The following is a 19,770-nucleotide window of genomic DNA, read 5'->3' on the forward strand; positions in this document are numbered from 1 at the left end:
TCGTGTGAGGTAGTTTTTTGCAAGAGTTTTCAATTTTTTGTGCGGTGTCTGTTTAGGGTGGTAATGGCTGTGGGGAAGAAACTGTCTCTGAGTCTGTTTGTTCTTGCTTTGTGTGACCTGTAGCGCTGGCCGGAAGGCAGCAGGTCGAAGACGTGGTGGCCGGGGTAAGAAAAGTCCTTGATGATGTTTTCTGCTCTGCTGAGGTAGCGAGAGCATGCAATGTCCTCCAGGCTGGGCAGAGAGCAACCGACGATTTTCTGGGCTGTTTTGATGACCCTCTGGAGCTTTTTCCTGTCTGCTGCTGTGCACCCAGCATACCACACCGTAATGCAGTATGTTAGAATGCTCTCCACTGTGGCTTTGTAAAATGACACCTGCAGCTGCTGTTTTAGATTATTTTTCCTGAACACTCTCAGGAAGTGCAGTCGCTGCTGGGCCTTCCCTACCACCGCTCTGGTGTTTGCAGACCAGGAGAGGTCGTCGGAGATGTGCACACCCAGAAATTTGAAGGAGTGGACTCTCTCTACACAGTCTCCTTTTATGATGAGTGGTTCGAGATTCCTGCCATTCCTTCTGAAATCCAGAATCAGTTCTTTTGTTTTTGTGGTGTTCAGTATGAGGTTGTTTTCCGAACGCCACGTTGAAAGTGACTCCACCTCATCCCTGTATGCCGCCTCGTCCCATTCAGAGATGAGGCCAATCAAGGTGGTGTCATCAGCGAACTTAATGTTTGTGGGGTGGGTCGGTGAGCAGTCGGAGCTGTAGAGGGTGAAAAGCAGGGGCCTCAGTGCACAACCTTGCGGGGAGCCAGTGTTCAGTGTTAGGGTGGGAGAGACGTGGTTACCGAGTTTCACGGACTGTGGGCGGTTGGAGAGGAAGTCCATTATCCAGTGGCAGATGGAGGGGGAGAGTCCTAGATGTGCAAGTTTCTCCACCAGGATCTCTGGGATAATGGTGTTGAAGGCTGAGCTAAAGTCCAGAAAGAGCATTCTGACGTAGCTCCCCCGGTGGTCCAGGTGTTTCAGCACGGTGTGAAGTGCTGTGTTTATGGCGTCGTCAGTGGAGCGGTTTTCCCTGTAGGCAAACTGGTGTGTGTCCAGTATGGGTGGCAGGGAGTTTTTGATGTGCTGGGACACTAACCTCTCGAAGCACTTCATGACCACAGGCGTAAGAGCGACAGGCCTGTAGTCGTTGAGGCTTTCCACTATTTTGGTTTTAATCTACTTCGTGGAAGCTGCAGCCCTGCTAACGCCATCCCGGCGCACTGCAACTCCCACTCCGTAGGTGTGGTTTATTTTTCGTCAGTAGAAAACAGGAAAAGGAACACACACACACACAAGCGCGACTTCACAATAAAAGGATATGAGATAAAGAAACGTGTAAAAAATTAAATTAGACTGATGTTTGAAACGTGAATATATATGTGTGTGTGTGTGTGTGTGTGTGTGTGAGGGATTGTTTTTATATTTAGAAATATAAAAACAGGTTCATTGATTTCTAAGAAAAGCACAAATGACTTGACTTGACTTGACTATCTCAAAACAGTCAACTTTACAAAGCGTTTTTGTGTTAAAGTATTACTGTAGTTTTAAGTCTTTCAGGAAAAGGATTTTGAAGTATTATCATACTAGTATATTTTTAGTATTTCCTTAGTATTTTTTGAATATTACTGTTGTAGTATTTTTAGTTTTTTCTGGAATCATATTTCTGTAATATTTGGGTAGGGCAGCACGGCAGCGCAGTGGTTAGCGCGTGTGTGGCACAGTTCTGAGGTCATGAGATCAAACCTTCCTGTGTGGAGTTTACATGTTCTCCCCGTGCTTGCGTGGGTTTCCTCTGGATACTCTGGTTTCCACCCACGTTCCAAAAAACATGCATGGCAGGTTAATTGGCCGGTCCAAATTGTGAGCAAGTGAGTTCTTCGTCTCTGTGTGCCCTGCGACTGGCTGGCAACCAGTTCGGGGTGTCCCAAGCCCACTGACCGAACATAGCTGGCACCCTTGCGACCTTACTGAGGATAAGTGGTGCAGATAATGGATGGATGGAATATTTAGGTATCATAGTAATACTCTAGTAGTATTTTTGTAGTATTTCTATAGTGTGTTTTTCTTATTAGAATGCAGACAAAATAATATATTAGGACCCCGTTTTTAAGTACTTCATCTCAGTATCTAGTTTTGTAGTCATTTTATAGTATTTTTGTCGCACAAAAGGGTAATGAGGACAAAGTTAGTACAAAAAACATGTATTAGTATTACAATATTTACTATTGTGTATCAATATATTTTCATTATCAGCACAGCAGCGCAGTGGTTAGCGCATATGCGGCACAGTTCTGAGGTCATGAGATCAAGGACCATTTTGACAGCCAATTTGATGATTACAGTAATTTGTCGTTTTTCGCAGGGTTGTATTCCAAAAAGACCCGCAAGTCAAAATCAGCGAAGTAAAAAACTTATTAATATAATAAATACTTTATTAAAGATTTGAACCCAAGAACAAAATCTATTTACAGGCTCAAGCTTTTGTCTAATAAATAAAAGTACTGTACTTTACAGTGCAGTGTTCAAGGGATGCCTGTCAAATTGATGGGGGGGCACAACTATTATTATCCTCCAAACATTGTTACACAGCATTGATGCATGTTAAACATAATCAAAGCATCCTGTGATTGGTCAATATGCATTTTTTCCATGGATTCTGTGTTGTTGACTTTAAATTTGTTGAGTATTTAAATGATTAAAATTGTTTTGTACTTTAGTTTTAGATTTGTTAATATTTTATGTTTCCAGTGTTTAAAGGGATATGATTCATGATTAGCATTTTTAAAAAACCATAGTTTTGCGCCGTTGCACTAAAAAGTCAATATTTTTAATTACCATTAATTGTGTAGCCTAGATGGTAAGGCGCCCGCTTTGAGACTGGGAGGTTCGGGTTCGCGCCCCGGCCGAGTCATTCCTAAGACTTAAAAAGTGGTCGGCGGCGCCCTCTCTTGGCTGCGGCTGCATCGGGTCAGATGCAATCGACATTTCGTTCTGTGTACATTGTTACACAGAATGACAATACAAGGAAATTATTATTATTATTATTATTATTGTGTCACGCAAGGATTCCAGTTGCTTGACTTTAAAGTTCTTAGTATAAAAAGGTAAAAAGTTGAATTGAGTTAGTTTACTGGAGAGAGAAAAATGTGATTAAGTACAGTAATAGATTGAAAAAAAACCAGTTTTTTGTGCATAATTGACATAATTATTGGTAATATTGATCAAAGAGACCTCCCCCCAAAATAACCCTGTCTTTTTTCCCATTTTTTATTTGTTTCTTTTATTTCTTCTTGTTGTCTTAGCCTTTTCCTTTTTTTTTTTATTTTAGTTTTGCTTCTCTTTCTAGCTGTAATATTTTTCTCTTTTTAAGTTTTATTTTTTCTCAAGTTATTTTTTCCATAGTTGCCTTATTGGCTCTTTTTTCAAGGTTTTTAAGTTATTTTCTCAATAATACATACTGATGCATACATTAAAAATGCTAATTTATGGATTTAAGTCAAAAAAAAACAACCTGAAGAGCTGTTTGAGAGCTGTTTGAGAGCTGAAGGAGCGACTTCTGTGACGTGTGGGAGGTCTGTTCCCTCTGTGGGGACTAAGCTGACAGTGTGTGCACAGGAGGATGCAGGAGAGTCCTTGCTAGTGTTCCCGGACACACAATATTTGAATGGGATTATCCCATTGGGATAGCATACGCGGAGCCTTCAACATCCACTTTTTTTGGGTGGGCAGTGCCAGGGATTTTTTCCAGTTTAATGATCCGTCACTTGATGATCTTAAACAGGTGGTGAATACGGCCAAACCGACTACTTGCCTGTTTGACCCGCTTCCGGGTTCGCTGATTAAAGGTCTTTTTGGGGTCCTTTGACCTTCAGTTTTAAATATTATAAACATATGACTGGTGTTACCCTACGTCCCGGTCCGAAGCCTACGATCTGAGAGTGCCGGTCTTCTGGTGATCCCAAGAGCAAAGAAGTGTTCTGCTGGTTCGAGAGCGTTCTCCATCCGGGCACCGGTGCTGTGGAATGCTCTTCCCCCTGAGATCCGATCTGCAACCTCAGTGGAAATGTTTAAATCTAAACTTAAAACTCACTTCTACTCCATAGCATATGAATAACCTACTCTTCTCGTCGGCTGAAAAATAGTCTGTGTAATATAGTGTAATAATCTGTGAAGCCCTTTGAGACTCTTCGTGATTTAGGGCTATACAAATAAAAATGACTTGACTTGACTTATTCCAGCGGCTTTTAAGTCTGCGGTCATTAAACTTACACTGAAATGACCCAATCTTCATCCAGAAAGTTTACGTAATTTATAGACCTGTGTCAAACCTACCGTTTCTTTCTAAAGTAGATACATTAGCATTTTTAATGTATGCATTAGTATGTATTATTGAGAAAAGAACTTAAAAACCATGAAAACAGAGCCAAAAAGGCAACTATGGAAAAAAAACTTGAGAAAGTTGTGGCAAAGTCAAATCAAGTTTATTTGTATAGCCCTTCATCACAACGAGTCTCAAAGGGCTGCACACAACATAGATTATTGCAAACTACAGACGATTATTACACCATCCCCTGATCTAAAACCTACATGAGGGCAAGAAAAAACTCAAAAACCTCAACATGAGGAAAATGAAGAAACCTTGAGAAGGAACCACACATGAGGTAATCCCACTTCCATTATGACCAGACTGCAATGGATGTTGCAATAACAAATAATACACAGATATTGTCAACATAAAATATAAGTTATTCATATGCTATGGAATAGAAGTGTGTTTTAAGCCTAGATTAAAAAGTTCTACTGAGGTTGCAGATCGAATCTCAGGTGGAAGAGCATTCCAAAGCACCGGGGCCCGAATGGAGAACGCTCTCAAACCTGCGGATCTCTTGTTGGCTCTTGGCATCACTAGTAGACCAGCATTTTTAGAGCGAAGCCTCCGGACTGGAAGATAGGGGGAAATTAAATCTGGAAGATATGAGGGAGCAAGTCCATGCATGATTTTGTATAATACTAACAGAACTTAAAAGCAGCTGAATGATTACATTTTCGAGAACAATCTTTTTGAATCTATGCAATCAGGATTCAGGGCTAACCACTCTACTGAGACAGCCCTGAAGAAGAGAACCGCAGGTTCGAGGGCGTTCTCCATTCGGGCCCAGTTTTGTGGAATGCTCTTGCCCCTGAGATTCTATCTGCAACCTCAGTGAAACTGTTTAAATCTAGGATTAAAACACACTTCTATTCTATAGCTTATGAATGACCTATATTTCCTGTTGATGATATCTATGTATTAATTGTTATTACAAGATCCATTAAAGCCTGGTCATCCTGGAAGGGGGATTACCTCATGTGTGATCCCTTCTCAAGGTGTCTTCATTTTCCTCATGTTGAGGTTTTTGAGTTTTTCCTTGCCCTCGTGTAGGTTTTAGATCAGGGGATGGTGTAATAATAGTCTGTGGTTTACAATAATCTGTGGTCGGTGCAGCTCTTTGAGACTCCTTGTGATAAAGCGCTATCCAAATAAACACAACTTGACTTGACTCTTGATAATGTAGAGTAAATGCCCCCAGCAGACTCTACCAACTACGAACAGCCATGCACAGGAAGTGACCAGACTCTCCAGCTGTACAATAAAGATTTGAAACCCCAAAGTGTTCATATGTATTGAAAAGATTAATGATCTGCATTTGTGTGTCATGTTCATGCCGGGATTTAGTACCGCGTGTCAAAGTGAAATCATGCATATTAACAATTATTATAATCAACCGGTTAGAGAACTTTATTTTGGAAAGCAGGAATTCTCCAGTGACTAAGGCCCCACCTTTTGGCGGGACTTCCCACAACTATGAAAAGAAAGGCAAAGCTCTAAACTGGCTCTACTTTTTGCTGCAGCCTACACTCGTGCTCGGAGAAAGCGGAAAGGCCTCGCTGCCATTGGTCACCTGGGAAAAATGGAGACCAGGAAGGCTGAAAGCCACAGCCTCGTCTCCCGAGCCAGGAAACATGGCAAAACCAAGCCATCGTTCTCATTTCCCCACAGGTACCGTATTTTCCGCACTATAGGGCGCACCGGGTTATAGGGCGCACCCCCAAAAAATAGTTTTTGGTCCTATATCTTCCTTAGATAAGGCGCACCGGATTATAAGGCGCTACAATGGGAACGTCGACAAAACAGTCAGATGATTCAGTCCAACTGATTACCCCCTTAACATTCCCAAAGCTTGCAAAGAAGCAAATACGTGTCGTAGACACGTGCGGATGCGGTGTCCGTACGATGTCACTTAAATGCGTCATTTCAAATATCATTCGGAAGGTTGAAGTCTTGGGATTCAAGAAATGCCAAACATTTCTATGTTTCTATTTTCTTTTTCACTCGCAACTTTACTGTGCATATGACAATAAACACTTGGAATTGAGTTTAATTCACTCAACTCATCACAGCAACATCAAGATCGTTCTAAAACAAGATACCGGGAAAACATAAAGCCGCATAACTCACCTAAGTTCTCACGTTCAATAATGATACGCAATCATGGTCTTCTTACAACCGTGAGTGCAGTAAATCCAGGAGAGTAAAATGTTTACAAATACAGACTAATGAAACATGTTTCTTTATGGCGTACTTTAGCAAGCTTGCTATTCAGTCATCTTTTTCGGCCAATTGAAGGGTTTGTTTTGGCCCTCTAGGGTATCCGAGGCTCCGAATAACTTCAGCCAATAGTGATCGATGTAACGGATGATTGACACATCTTTTTCGGCCAATTGCAGGGTTTGTTTTGGCCCTCTAGCATATCCGAGGCTCCGAATAACTTCAGCCAATAACGATCGATTTAACGGATGATTGACACATCTTTTTCGGCCATTGCAGGGTTTGTTTTGGCCCTCTAGCGTATCCAAGGCTCCGAATAACTTCAGCCAATAGCGATCGATTCAAATAATGATTGACACATTGGTTAGCCAATGAAACGCCGGTATATAAATCCCAGCATACACCGCAGACTACTCCACGTTCGGGGGAAAATCGAGTCTGCGGCTGTTGCGTAAGTTGCGAGACCTTGCGAATTTAATATTGAGCCATATATAAGGCGCCCTGTATTATAAGGCGCATGGTCAGCTTTTGAAAAAAATTAAGACTTTTAGGTGCGCCTTATAGTGTGGAAAATACAGTAATTTCATTATTGCAACAGAATTTCTTTCCCCACTCCCATTTTCTAAGACTGAGAGGGCTTGTGTCAACAATGTCCTTTTATTCTTTTGTGTGATACAATTTTCCTTGTCATGTAAATAAATGTAGTTTGTTCGTATCAAACACATGCATTATTTATTTGTGAGTCTTCTACTATTTTCCTTCTGGACTGATCAATCATTATCATATCAATGAATTGAAAAATCAATAATTTATAGCTAAAATTAATATATGTTTAGAGTATTGTTTACTTCATGGCAAATGCTAGACACAATACGAGGCTATGTCGGATTACATGGGTGGGAAACCGTGAGCTGGCCGAATCGGTAACCACCAAATTAGTTTCTGAATTCAGTAAATATAATTTAAAGCGATTACTCTACAAAAATAAATGATAATTGAAAAAAACAGGATTACACGGGTGTAACGTGGAATTTTGCTAGGTAAAGAAAACGTCATTTCCAGCACACTTTAATATATTTAGTACGAGTAACATGGAAAAAATCTAATATTAGACAACTCAATATGTCCTGTCAAGAGGATGACTGCAGATGTATGTCCTTTTCTCTAAAACGTCTTTGGCAATCTTCTTGATGTTGGCATCGTTATTCTCAGGAGAGTCTGAAATAATAAAGAACATTTCAAAACATAATATTTACTAAAATACAACAATTTATTATGGTAATAAAATTATAAGGAAAAGTGTTTTCTCTTCGTACCTACGACCTCATTCTTAGCTTACCGATAGTTGTCATGTCATTAAAAAAAACAGTCCTAAAAATGCTTTATGCAAGTTGAGTCTTTTTTAAGGCGAAAATTTGCCGAAAGGCGTATAATTTGCATGGACAGCGGTAACACGTTGCCACCAATATCGAGCAGTCAGGTTTTGTCTCCACCAATTTAAGGTTGTAAATAAGGTAATACAGTTAGACCTCAGTTATCGCGGTTAATGGGGACCAAAACCACCCGCGATAAGTGAAAAACCTTTTTTTTTATTTTTTTTTTTTTATTATTATTTTTTTTAGACCTGGTTAATGGGGAGCAAACCAAAAAGTGAAAATCTGCAAAGTAGCGAGGCCCCAGCAAAAAAAAAAAAAAAAAAAAAAAATCTCATATCTCATTATCTGCACCGCTTATCTTTATTATGGTCGCAGGGGGGCTGGAGCCCATCCCAAACATCTCCGGGCAGTGGGCATTGGACAGCCTGAACTGGTTGCCAGCCAGTTGTAGCTGCAAATCACATTAGCTAGCTGCGTTCTTCATCGACGCACGAGCCGAGTGATCCACGACAGGGTTTTTACTTATGCCGCACCGTGGGTGCTGCTCGGTTGCTCCCGCGAGCGAGCCCCTAACCCGGGTACTTTCGGGCGCGATACGCACGACACCGCGACTAGCCGAGCACATATATATACACATATATGTATACACAAATATGTATAAATATATATATATATATATATATATATATATATATATATATATATATATATATATATATATATGTATATACTGGACTGTCTCAGAAAATTAGAATATTGTGATAAAGTTCTTTATTTTCTGTAATGCAATTAAAAAAACAAAAATGTCATACATTCTGGATTCATTACACATCAACTGAACTATTTCAAGCCTTTTATTATTTGAATATTGCTGATTTTGGCTTACAGCTGAAAAAAACTCAAAAATCCTATCTCAAAATATTAGAATACTTCCTCAGACCAAGTAAAAAAAATAATTTTATAACAGCATAACTAAATCAAACATTTGAAAATGTCCATTGATGCACTCAGTACTTGGTTGGGAATCCTTTTGCACGGATTACTGCATCAATCCGGCTTGGCATGGAGGCAATCAGCCTGTGGCATTGCTGAGGTGTTATTGATGCCCAGGATGCTTCGATAGCAGCCTTCAGCTCATTTGCATTTGTAGGTCTGGTGTCTTTCATCTTCTTCTTAACTATACCCCACAAATTCTCGATGGGGTTCAGGTCAGGGGAATTAGCAGGCCAATCAAGGACAGTGATGCCATGGTCAGTGCACCAGTTACTGGTGGTTTTGGCACTGTGGGCAGGTGCCAGATCATGCTGGAAAATGAAATCCTCATCTCCATAGAGCTTTTCAGCAGATGGAAGCATGCAGTGCTCCAAAATCTCTTGGTACACAGTTGCATTTACTCAGGACTTGATGAAACACAGTGGACCAACACCAGCAGCTGACATGGCTCCCCAAACCATTGCTGACTGTGGGAACTTCACACTGGATTTCAAGCAACTTGGATTTTGCTCCTCTCCAGCCTTTCTCCAGACTCTGGCGCCTTGACTTCCAAATGAAATGCAAAACTTGCTTTCGTCTGAAAAGAGGACTTTGGACCACTCTGCAACTGTCCAGTGCTTCTTCTCCATAGCCCAAGTCAGACGCTTCTTTCGTTGTCTTGAGTTCAGAAGTGGCTTGACCATGGGAATACGGCTATTGTAGCCCATTTCCCGGACACGTCTGTGAACTGTGGCTTTTGATACCTGGACTCCAGCTTCAGCCCACTGTCTTTGAAGCTCCCCCAAATTCTGGAAGCGGCTCTTCGTCACAATTTTGTTAAGGCTGCGGTCATCTCTCTTGGTTGTGCAGCGTTTCCGGCCACATTTTTCCCTTCCAACAGACTTTTTGTGGATATGCTTTGAAACTGCACTCTGTGAACAGCCTGCTCTTTGAGAATTTTCCTTTTGTGTCTTACCCTCCTGATGGATGGTATCAATGATGGTCCTCTGGACAGCAGTCTTCCCCATACTTGTGATTTAGTTTACTGAACCAAGCTGAGTGTTTTTAAGGCTCAGGAAACCCTCGCAGGGTGTTTCGAGTTAATTAGATGATTCAGGTGATTAGTTGAATAGCCTACTTGTAAACTTTTTCATGATATTCTAATATTTTGAGATAGGATTTTTGAGTTTTCTTAAGCTGTAAGCCAAATTCAGCAATATTAAAATAATAAAAGGCTTGAAATAGTTCAGTTGATGTGTAATGAATCCAGAATGTATGACATTTTTGTTTTTTTAATTGCATTACAGAAAATAAAGAACTTTATCACAATATTCTAATTTTCTGAGACAGTCCAGTATATATATATACATATATACACATACACCCATATATATATATATATATATATATATATATATATATATATACATATAAGGGCAGCACGGCGGCGCAGTGGTTAGCGCTTGTGCGGCACAGTTCATGTCATGGGAACCTGTCGTGGGTTCAAATCCAGCTCCAGACTTCCTGTGCGGAGTTTGTATGTTCTCCCCGTGCTTGCGTGGGTTTCCTCCGGGCACTCCGGTTTCCTCCCACGTTCCAAAAACATGCATTTCAGGTGAATTGGGCGGTCCAAATTGTCCCTAGGTGTGAATGAGCGAATGAGTTGTCTGTCCCTGTGTGCCCTGCGATTGGCTGGCAACCAGTTCAGGGTGTCCCCTGCCCACTGCCCAGAGATGGCTGGGATGGGCTCCAGCCCCCCCGCGACCCTAATGAGGATAAGCGGTACGGCTGATGAGATGAGATATATACATATATATATATATATATACATACACATACATATCTATATACATATCTATATATATATATACACACACATACATATCTATATATATATATATATATATATATATATATATATATACATATACACACTTGTGCGGCACAGTTGTAAGGTCTCGGGAACCTCCTGTGTGGGTTCAAATCCAGCTACCGGACATCCTGTGCGGAGTTTGCATGTTCTCCCCGTGCTTGCGCGGGTTTCCTCCAGGCACTTTGGTTTCCTCCCACATTCCAAAGACATGCATTTCAGGTGGATTGGCCGGTCCAAATTGTCCCTAGGTGTGAATGAGCAAGCGAGTTGTCTGTCCCTGTGTGCCCTGTGATTGGCTGGCAACCAGTTCAGGGTGTCCCCTGCCCACTGCCCGATGATTGCTGGGATGGGCTCCAGCACCCCCGCGACCCTACTGAGGATAAGCGGTGCAGCTAATGAGATGAGATATATATATATATATATATATACACATGTATATATACAGTGCATCCGGAAAGTATTCACAGCGCTTCAGTTTTTCCACATTTTGTTATGTTACAGCCTCATTCCAAATTGTATTAATTTAATCTCTTATCTCAAATTTCTACTCAAAATACTCCATTATGATAATGTGAAAAAGTTTTTTTTTTACTTTTTTTGAATTTATCAAAAATAGAAAACTAAGAAATCACATTTACATAAGTATTCACAGCCTGTGCCATGAAGCTCAAAATTGAGCTCAGGTGCATCTTTTTTCCACTCATCATCCTTGAGATCTTTCTACAGCTTAATTGGAGTCCCCCTGCAGTAAGTTCAGTTGATTGGACATGATTTGGAAAGGCACACACCTGTCTATATAAGGTCCCACAGTTGAGTGAATGTCAGAGCACAAACACCAAGCATGAAGTCAAAAGAACTGTCTGTAGACCTGCGAGACAGGATTGTCTTGAGGCACAAATCTGGGGAAGGATACAGAAAAATTTCTGCTGCTTTGAAAGTCCCAATGAGCACAGTGGCCTCCATTATTCGTAAATGGAAGACATTTGGACTCTTCTTAGAGCTGACTGGCCTTCTAAACTGAGCGATCGGGGAAGAAGGGCCTTAGTCAGGGAGGTGACCAAGAACCCGATGGTCACTCTGTCAGAGCTCCAGCGTTCCTCTGTGGAGAGAGGAGAGCCTTCCAGAAGGACAACCATCTCTGCAGCAATCCACCAATCAGGCCTGTATGGTAGAGTGGCCAGACGAGCGCCACTCCTTAGTAAAAAAAACATGGAAGACCGTCTGGAATTTGCCAAAAAGCACCTGAATGACTCTCAGATCATTAGAAATAAAATTCTCTGGTCTGATGAGACAATGATTGAACTCTTTGGTGTGAATGCCAGGTGCCATGTTTGGAGGAAACCAGGCACCGCTCATCACCAGGCCAATACCATCCCTACAGTGAAGCATGGTGGTGGCAGCATCATGCTGTGGCGATGTTTTTCAGCAGCAGGAACTGGCAGACTAGTCAGGATAGAAGGAAAAATGAATGCAGCAGAATATAGAGATATCCTGGATGAAAACCTGCTCCAGAGCGCTCTTGACCTCAGGCTGGGGCGAAGGTTCATTTTTCAGCAGGACAACGACCCAAAGCACACAACCAAGATCTCAAAAGATTGGCTTCAGAACCACTCCGTGAATGTCCTGGAGTGGCCCAGCCAGAGTCCAGACTTGAATCCGATCGAACATGTCTGGAGAGATCTGAAAATGGCTGTGCACAAACGTCTCCCATCCAACCTGCTTGAGCTGAGACTTTTTGCAAAGAAGAATGGGCAAAACTGCCTAAAGATATGTGTGCTAAACTTGTGGATCATATTCAAAAAGACTTGAGCCTGTATTTGCTGCCAAAGGTGGATCGACAAAGTATTAAGCAAAGGCTGTGAATACTTATGTAAAGGGGATTTCTTAGTTTTTTATTTTTAATAAATTAAAAAAAAGTAAAAAAAAACTTTTCTCACATTGTCATAATGGAGTATTTTGTGTAAAATTTTGAGATGAGAGATTAAATTAATACAATTTAGAATGAGGCGGTAACATAACAAAATGTGGAAAAAGTGAAGCGCTGTGAATACTTTCCGGATGCACTGTATATATATATATATATATATATATATATATATATATATATATATATATATATATATATATATTATATATACACATCTGTATATATAGATATACAGTGGAACCTCGGTTCTCGACCATAATCCGTTCCAGAACCCTGTTCGAAAACCGATTTGGTCCATCACGGAAAATCGTTTTTCCCATTAAAAGTAAACAAAGTAAAATCGTTTTAATCCGTTCCAACACCCTGAATGTTTCGCAAGAACGTAAACATGAAGCTAACCCAGGCTAATCGTACTTTTGCGTTAGCGTAATCTTCCGTACGAAAGATTACGCTAACATGAACGTGTAAAAATTAAAAAAAAGGATTATGAATAGGATTTCTTACCTTTGTGGTGGACGGTGGGGAGAGAAAAATCATCAAAAGTTTTTCAACCTCTTCCAAAACTTGCGGCAGTTGCTTGCTTATAGCGCTAACTTCCTTAGCTGCATCACTCGATTTCACAGCCTCCTTATTCTTTACTATCGTACTGATAGTAGATTTAGCCATGCTGTATTCACTAGCAAGATCAGAAATTCGTACACCTCTTTCATATTTATCTATTATGTCTTTCTTAAAGGCAATAGTTGGACGAACAACTTGTTGTTTTTTTTCACCTCTCCTGCGTGCACAGACCTTCTTCGGAGGCATGATTAGGGGCTAAAACACCCGTACGCTGCTCAGCATCGCACCCTAGCGTACAGGCGTTCGAACTCCGATTTTTGACCGAACAGCGAGGCAAGAATTTCTCGAAATTTTTGGTCGAACACCAATTTATCCGAACTGAGAGGCGTTCGAAAACCGAGGTTCCACTGTATATATATATATATATATATATATATATATATATATATATATATTATTAAACTAAAATTTAAAAAGTTGACTAGAATAAGCTAACTTTTTCCCAATCATATATTTTCAAGCTTTAACTGCAATACCGTTAAAATGTATGAGTTAATCATCTGATATTAGTCCAGTCCTACACAGAATACTACATCTATTGCATTTTCATTATATTTACATACTTTTTTGCAACTGAGTCATCCAATAATTGTTCTTGAAGAAAGCATCACTGCAGAAAGTGTTTGCAAGCAAAACCTAGTGGAAGGAGAAGAGAGAAAAATCACACAAACACAAATATAGACGCACACTCATTATTACTAATTGTTTCTCTTGCAATTACCGTAATTTCCTGCCTATAAGTCGCTCTGGAGAATAAGTGATACCAGCCAAAAAATGCAAATTAAGAAGGAAATAAATAAATAAAATAAACAAAAAAGAAAACAAGGAATTAAAGAGAATTTTTTTTTTTTTTTTTCATTTACCTTTTTGTTTTTTTTCTTTCCCCTTTTTACTCTTTTATTTTTAGTTTTTTCGATAGCAATAGGGTGCATTTTGGTCACTTTGAGTCTCTGTATCTTAATTCTTCCATTATGCTTTTAGCACCCGTTTTTGGTGACACAACAGAATACAGCAACAGTGGGATAATAATAAAAACTGTCACTCTAACTTTTCATATTAATGCGGACGCCTCAAACTATCCTCCTGGGGGCCACATTTTTACCAAATCTTTTTAGTTTAAGCAAATATGAATCTTTTAATGTGATCACCCTTTTAACATTTTGGAAAATTGGATTTAAGACCTTTTAATGCCAAGGCCTTATTTTGAATAATTAATTCAATTAAGACTTTTAACGGATCTGCGGGAACACTGTATAAGTCGCATTTGGGGGAAATGTATTTGATAAAATCCGACACCAAAAATATACATGTTATCTTGAAAGGCAGTTTGAAATAAAATAACAACGGGCTGAAAACGTTTGTACGGCATACCGTTACATGATTGACACGCCGGATAATTTCTGCAACGACATAACATACTGTATTAAGAGTTATTTGGATAACTCTATCATAAATATTTTTGCTTACCAAACTATAATTTTTACTCCAAAACATTAAATAAAATAAAAGTCAGAGACAGATTCTTCCCTTAAGCTGTAATGTAAATACTAAATTTAAATTTGCACTGAACTGAACTGCACCTCTTTGTCATGTTATATAATCTGTATCCGCACTGTAAATAACCAATATTTATTGCTTCTATCTCAGTTGCTGCTGACTGGGTTTTAATATTGTGTGCTGTCTTGTGTAATTTATATATATGTATGTACTGTGTGTGTGTTTGTTTATCATATTGATAATTGTATTACATTTAAATTCTATGTTACTTTTTAAATTCCATGTTACTTAAAATTCTAAGTGTACATGCGCACTACATTGGGCAGCTTTGAATTTCATTGACACTTTGTGTAATGACAATAAGGGTTTTCTATTTCAAATTGGTGTGACAACTTGTTAAAGTATAAAGCAGCCCTTGCCTCTGCAAAATCATCCTATTTTTCGAAGGTGATTGCGGTACAAAAGAATAACCCCCAAATCCTTTTCGACAATGTAGCATTGCTAACGAAGCAACAGATTTGTAATTTTCATCCTCTGTTTCACTGTCAAGGTATAAGGTCAGCAGCTTCCGTCTTCCACTTCTATATTGCTTACGTCAGATTCATAATCACCTCTGCTTTCTGCTTTTCAGCTGAATATTTCACCAGTTGCAGCTTGTAATTAACAGAATATAGTGTTCTGCCATTTTTGTTCAGCTTTTTTTTTTAGAAAGTACCAATGGCATGCCCAAAAATACCCAAACTCCCACCCCCTGCATGAAAAGTCCCAACTAGCAAGAACACGCATACGTCACAAATGCTAACGTCATTAAAACGACTTTGTATCTCTTTAATGGGTGAATCTAATAATACAGTAAAGCTGAAAATATAAGTTGAAAATATTTACTGCAAATTGACGCTTTATCTTCTGGATGCTCGTGTCACGATTAGTAAGAAATACTTTTTAGAATAGTGTACTTTGGCAAGGCACTAACTATAACTGTGCTGTGCCATACCTAAATGAGGGAAATAATCAGCTAACTACACAAAATATAAAAATATTAATGTTATGGACAATAATAGCACACATACCTCATGGTCATGATTTTGAAGGCCGAGGCTGATGGACCGGGTACTTCGAGAGAGGACTGCTGTCATGGCATACAGGTTGATAAGCACATCTGCTACTTTCTTCAAGACGAGTTGTTCATCCACGATAGTCTAACATCACACAAAAAATAATATTATTATAATTACTCTGCTGGAAATAGAAAATAAAATATACATTTAAAACCTTCATTGGTTAAGTATATATATTTTTTTGTTTGAAATGTTGTTTTTTTAAATGATTTTACAATGAGAACATTTACAAAACAATTTAGTACCCCCAATACATTTTCAGCCACGGTTGTACAGCGACATATCTGAATTTTTGGAGTTCATGAAGCAGGGAAAACATATCAAATGTTAATTTTTATGGCTTGTAAAGCCTGCGACTTAAAATCTTGTTGATTAAACAAGATGTCTGCCTAAAGATAAAAATGATTGATAACTAATATTATTTGAGAAATTCAAATGTTACCTTTCCATATCGATATAAAAGGCTCTCCACAGTTGACCCAAAAAGATGAACATTCTGTTCCATCATCTGCGCACTTTCCTGTAACCAGACGTTGCTCAAATATGTGAAAAATACAAACATAATTTCTTGAAAATGAAGACTATCCTACAGCTAAACTAGGATGAACAACTCCATTCTTCCCAGCGAGGGTATTTTGGTGTCCACTTCCAAACGATTTTCTCAACTTTTTCCCAAGAATTTCCAACGCCAGACCAAAATTTCCTTTCTTCATCTCCCTGAAGGAAGAAAACATACAAACATACTTCAAAGATAGAATAATTAAATGTATACACAACTAACAAAAACATATATATATATATATACAATGCATCCGGAAAGTATTCACAGCGCTTCACTTTTTCCACATTTTGTTATGTTACAGCCTCATTCCAAATTGTATTAATTTAATCTCTTATCTCAAAATTCTACACAAAATACTCCATTATGACAAGGTGGAAAAGTTTTTTTTTTTTTTACTTTTTTTGAATTTATTAAAAATAGATAACTAAGAAATCACATTTACATAAGTATTCACAGCCTTTACCATGAAGCTCAAAATTGAGCTCAGGTGCATCTTTTTTCCACTGATCATCCTTGAGATCTTTCTACAGCTTAATTGGAGTCCACCTGCAGTAAATTCAGTTGATTGGACATGATTTGGAAAGGCACACACCTGTCTATATAAGGTCCCACAGTTGAGTGAATGTCAGAGCACAAACACCAAGCATGAAGTCAAAAGAACTGTCTGTAGACCTGCGAGACAGGATTGTCTTGAGGCACAAATCTGGGGAAGGATACAGGAAAATTCCTGCTGCTTTGAAGGTCCCGATGAGCACAGTGGCCTCCATTATTCGTAAATGGAAGACATTTGAAACCACCAGGACTCCTTCTAGAGCTGGCCGGCCTTCTAAACTGAGCGATCGGGGAAGAAGGGCCTTAGTCAGGGAGGTGACCAAGAACCCGATGGTCACTCTGTCCAGCGTTCCTCTGTGGAGAGAGGAGAGCCTTCCAGAAGGACAACCATCTCTGCAGCAATCCACCAATCAGGCCTGTATGGTAGAGTGGCCAGACGAAAGACACTCTTAGTAAAAGGAACATGAAAGCCCGTCTGGAATTTGCCAAAAAGCACCTGAATGACTCTCAGACCATGAGAAACAAAATTCTCTGGTCTGATGAGACAAAGATTGAACTCTTTGGTGTGAATGCCAGGCGCCATGTTTGGAGGAAACCAGGCACTGCTCATCACCAGGCCAATACCATCCCCTACAGTGAAGCATGGTGGTGGCAGCATCATGCTGTGGCGATGTTTTTCAGCAGCAGGAACTGGCAGACTAGTCAGGATAGAAGGAAAAATGAATGCAGCAATATATAGAGATATCCTGGATGAAAACCTGCTCCAGAGCGCTCTTGACCTCAGGCTGGGGCGAAGGTTCATTTTTCAGCAGGACAATGACCCAAAGCACACAACCAAGATCTCAAAAGATTGGCTTCAGAACCACTCCGTGAATGTCCTGGAGTGGCCCAGCCAGAGTCCAGACTTGAATCCGATCGAACATCTCTGGAGAGATCTGAAAATGGCTGTGCACAAACGTCTCCCATCCAACCTGCTTGAGCTTGAGACTTATTGCAAAGAAGAATGGGCAAAACTGCCTAAAGATAGGTGTGCTAAACTTGTGGGATCATATTCAAAAAGACTTGAGGCTGTATTTGCTGCCAAAGGTGGATCAACAAAGTATTAAGCAAAGGCTGTGAATACTTATGTAAATGTGATTTCTTAGTTTTCTATTTTTAATGAATTCCCAAAAATTAAAAAAAAAAAAACTTTTTCACATTGTCATAATGGAGTATTTTGTGTAGAATTTTGAGATAAGAGATTAAATTAATACAATTTGGAATGAGGCTGTAACATAACAAAATTTGGAAAAAGTGAAGTGCTGTGAATACTTTCCGGATGCACTGTATATATATATATATATATATATATATATATATACATTATATATATTAGGGCTGGGAAAAATGTCGCGTTAAAGATTTGCGTTATTATTTTCAATTTAACACGTGAAAATATATTAACGTAACAGTTAAAATTCTGCCGTGGGCATGCCCCCGGGTGTCAAGCCGCGCTGTTCCAACAAATGAAGAAGAGTCACTATCCTTTCCTGATATATATTTATATATATACATACATACATACATAAACACACATATATACACACACATATACATAGACAAATATATATACATATATATACACATTATATATATATATATATATATATATATACTGTAGATACATACACACATACATACATACATACACTTTGTGGTATAGGAAGCGAAGCCAAATTCACCAGGACCAAACTAAAAAGGCAATTGCTTTAAAGTAGAATAATTAGGAAATGGCCGTTTATCTGGCAAGTTTGTTCAAAACAAGTTAGTACTGTAATAGGAACCAAAGCACTTCCCAAAAAGGGAGTTTCCCGGCTGGTTTGTATTATTTTTTTCGTTGACAGAAAGTCGGACACCCATCTATTTTTTTATAGCCAGTTCAAACACCCCGAGATAAAACTTGCGAGAAGCTAGTGGCGTAACCCAAGATTTGGCCTTTGCTGTGTCTGTAGTGTAACAGTGAAGGTACTGAGAAAAGGAATTTATTTTTAATTGTTATTGAACTTTCACACTTACTTTATTTTTTCTGTAAGGATTTTGCCAGCATGTTGCATTCCAGTGAGAGCGATGTACATTCTCAGGATTTCATTGGTACCCTGAAAACAATGAGCATTAATGCATCAATTACTGCAAACTACTGTGAATGATGTAAAGGCAACAAAATAACAAAACAACTCTTTGTGGACTGGTCACCAAACTCAAAGCAAATTAAACTAGAGATTGTGTGAGTGTTCTTGAGCGCAAAACTAATAAAAACAAGTGGACATTGATATTGCTTATGTAAAAACTCAATATCCCATGTTTAGATTAGTATGAGAAAGAGGTGTGTACAAAGTATTATGATTTGCATGTTTAAAGCTACAGTATGCAATATTTACATTCTTCCGTGAGCAACTTCTTACTAGACTGGCTTCTCTGCTGTTTGTTGCTACATATTAAAATCACTGATAAAAATGTTTTTTTTTTCTCAGCACAGCATGTTTTTTCTCAAACAATGGGCAAAAATAATGTTTTTTATTTTTGGCACTGAATGAGTTAACTGGTTTATTTCAACAGCTGAGTGAAAGCAATTTTACACCAGAACCAACTCACCACGCTAT

General features: G+C 39.1%; 1 protein-coding gene and 2 long non-coding RNA genes across 6 annotated transcripts in view; 1 reads left to right on the plus strand and 2 right to left on the minus strand.

The window, feature by feature from the left end:
* LOC148363468 (uncharacterized) overlaps positions 1–7,213 on the plus strand; it is a 36,274-nt gene extending 29,061 nt beyond the window's left edge. The window contains exon 3 of the long non-coding RNA XR_015850653.1: positions 5,937–7,213. This is a non-coding gene — a long non-coding RNA (uncharacterized LOC148363468). The remainder of the gene's footprint in view (positions 1–5,936) is intronic.
* LOC148363469 (uncharacterized) lies at positions 2,456–4,545 on the minus strand. Its single transcript, XR_015850654.1, has 2 exons — positions 3,104–4,545; positions 2,456–2,894 (listed from the first exon to the last, which is right to left on the minus strand). It is a non-coding gene; the product is annotated as an uncharacterized LOC148363469 (long non-coding RNA).
* A 472-nt stretch (positions 7,214–7,685) lies between the features above and the next one.
* The window catches only part of acad9 (acyl-CoA dehydrogenase family, member 9), a 55,574-nt gene continuing 43,489 nt past the window's right edge, over positions 7,686–19,770 (minus strand). For 3 of the 4 annotated variants that reach the window (XM_088337374.1, XM_088337375.1, XM_088337376.1), the window contains 6 exons: positions 19,187–19,266; positions 16,608–16,734; positions 16,460–16,537; positions 15,970–16,098; positions 13,966–14,038; positions 7,686–7,851 (listed from right to left, as the gene is read on the minus strand). In XM_088337374.1, the coding sequence (XP_088193500.1) occupies positions 7,751–7,851; positions 13,966–14,038; positions 15,970–16,098; positions 16,460–16,537; positions 16,608–16,734; positions 19,187–19,266 (588 nt within the window). In that variant the 3' untranslated portion in view covers positions 7,686–7,750. Of the gene's footprint in view, positions 7,852–13,965; positions 14,039–15,969; positions 16,099–16,459; positions 16,538–16,607; positions 16,735–17,099; positions 17,548–17,627; positions 17,830–19,186; positions 19,267–19,770 lie in introns of those variants that run through there. The other variant, XM_088337377.1, reaches the window with a different exon arrangement.

Source organism: Urocampus carinirostris, chromosome 6, assembly GCF_059441175.1.
Source record: "Urocampus carinirostris isolate Australia breed hairy pipefish chromosome 6, RoL_Ucar_1.0, whole genome shotgun sequence".
NCBI lineage: Eukaryota > Metazoa > Chordata > Actinopteri > Syngnathiformes > Syngnathidae > Urocampus > Urocampus carinirostris.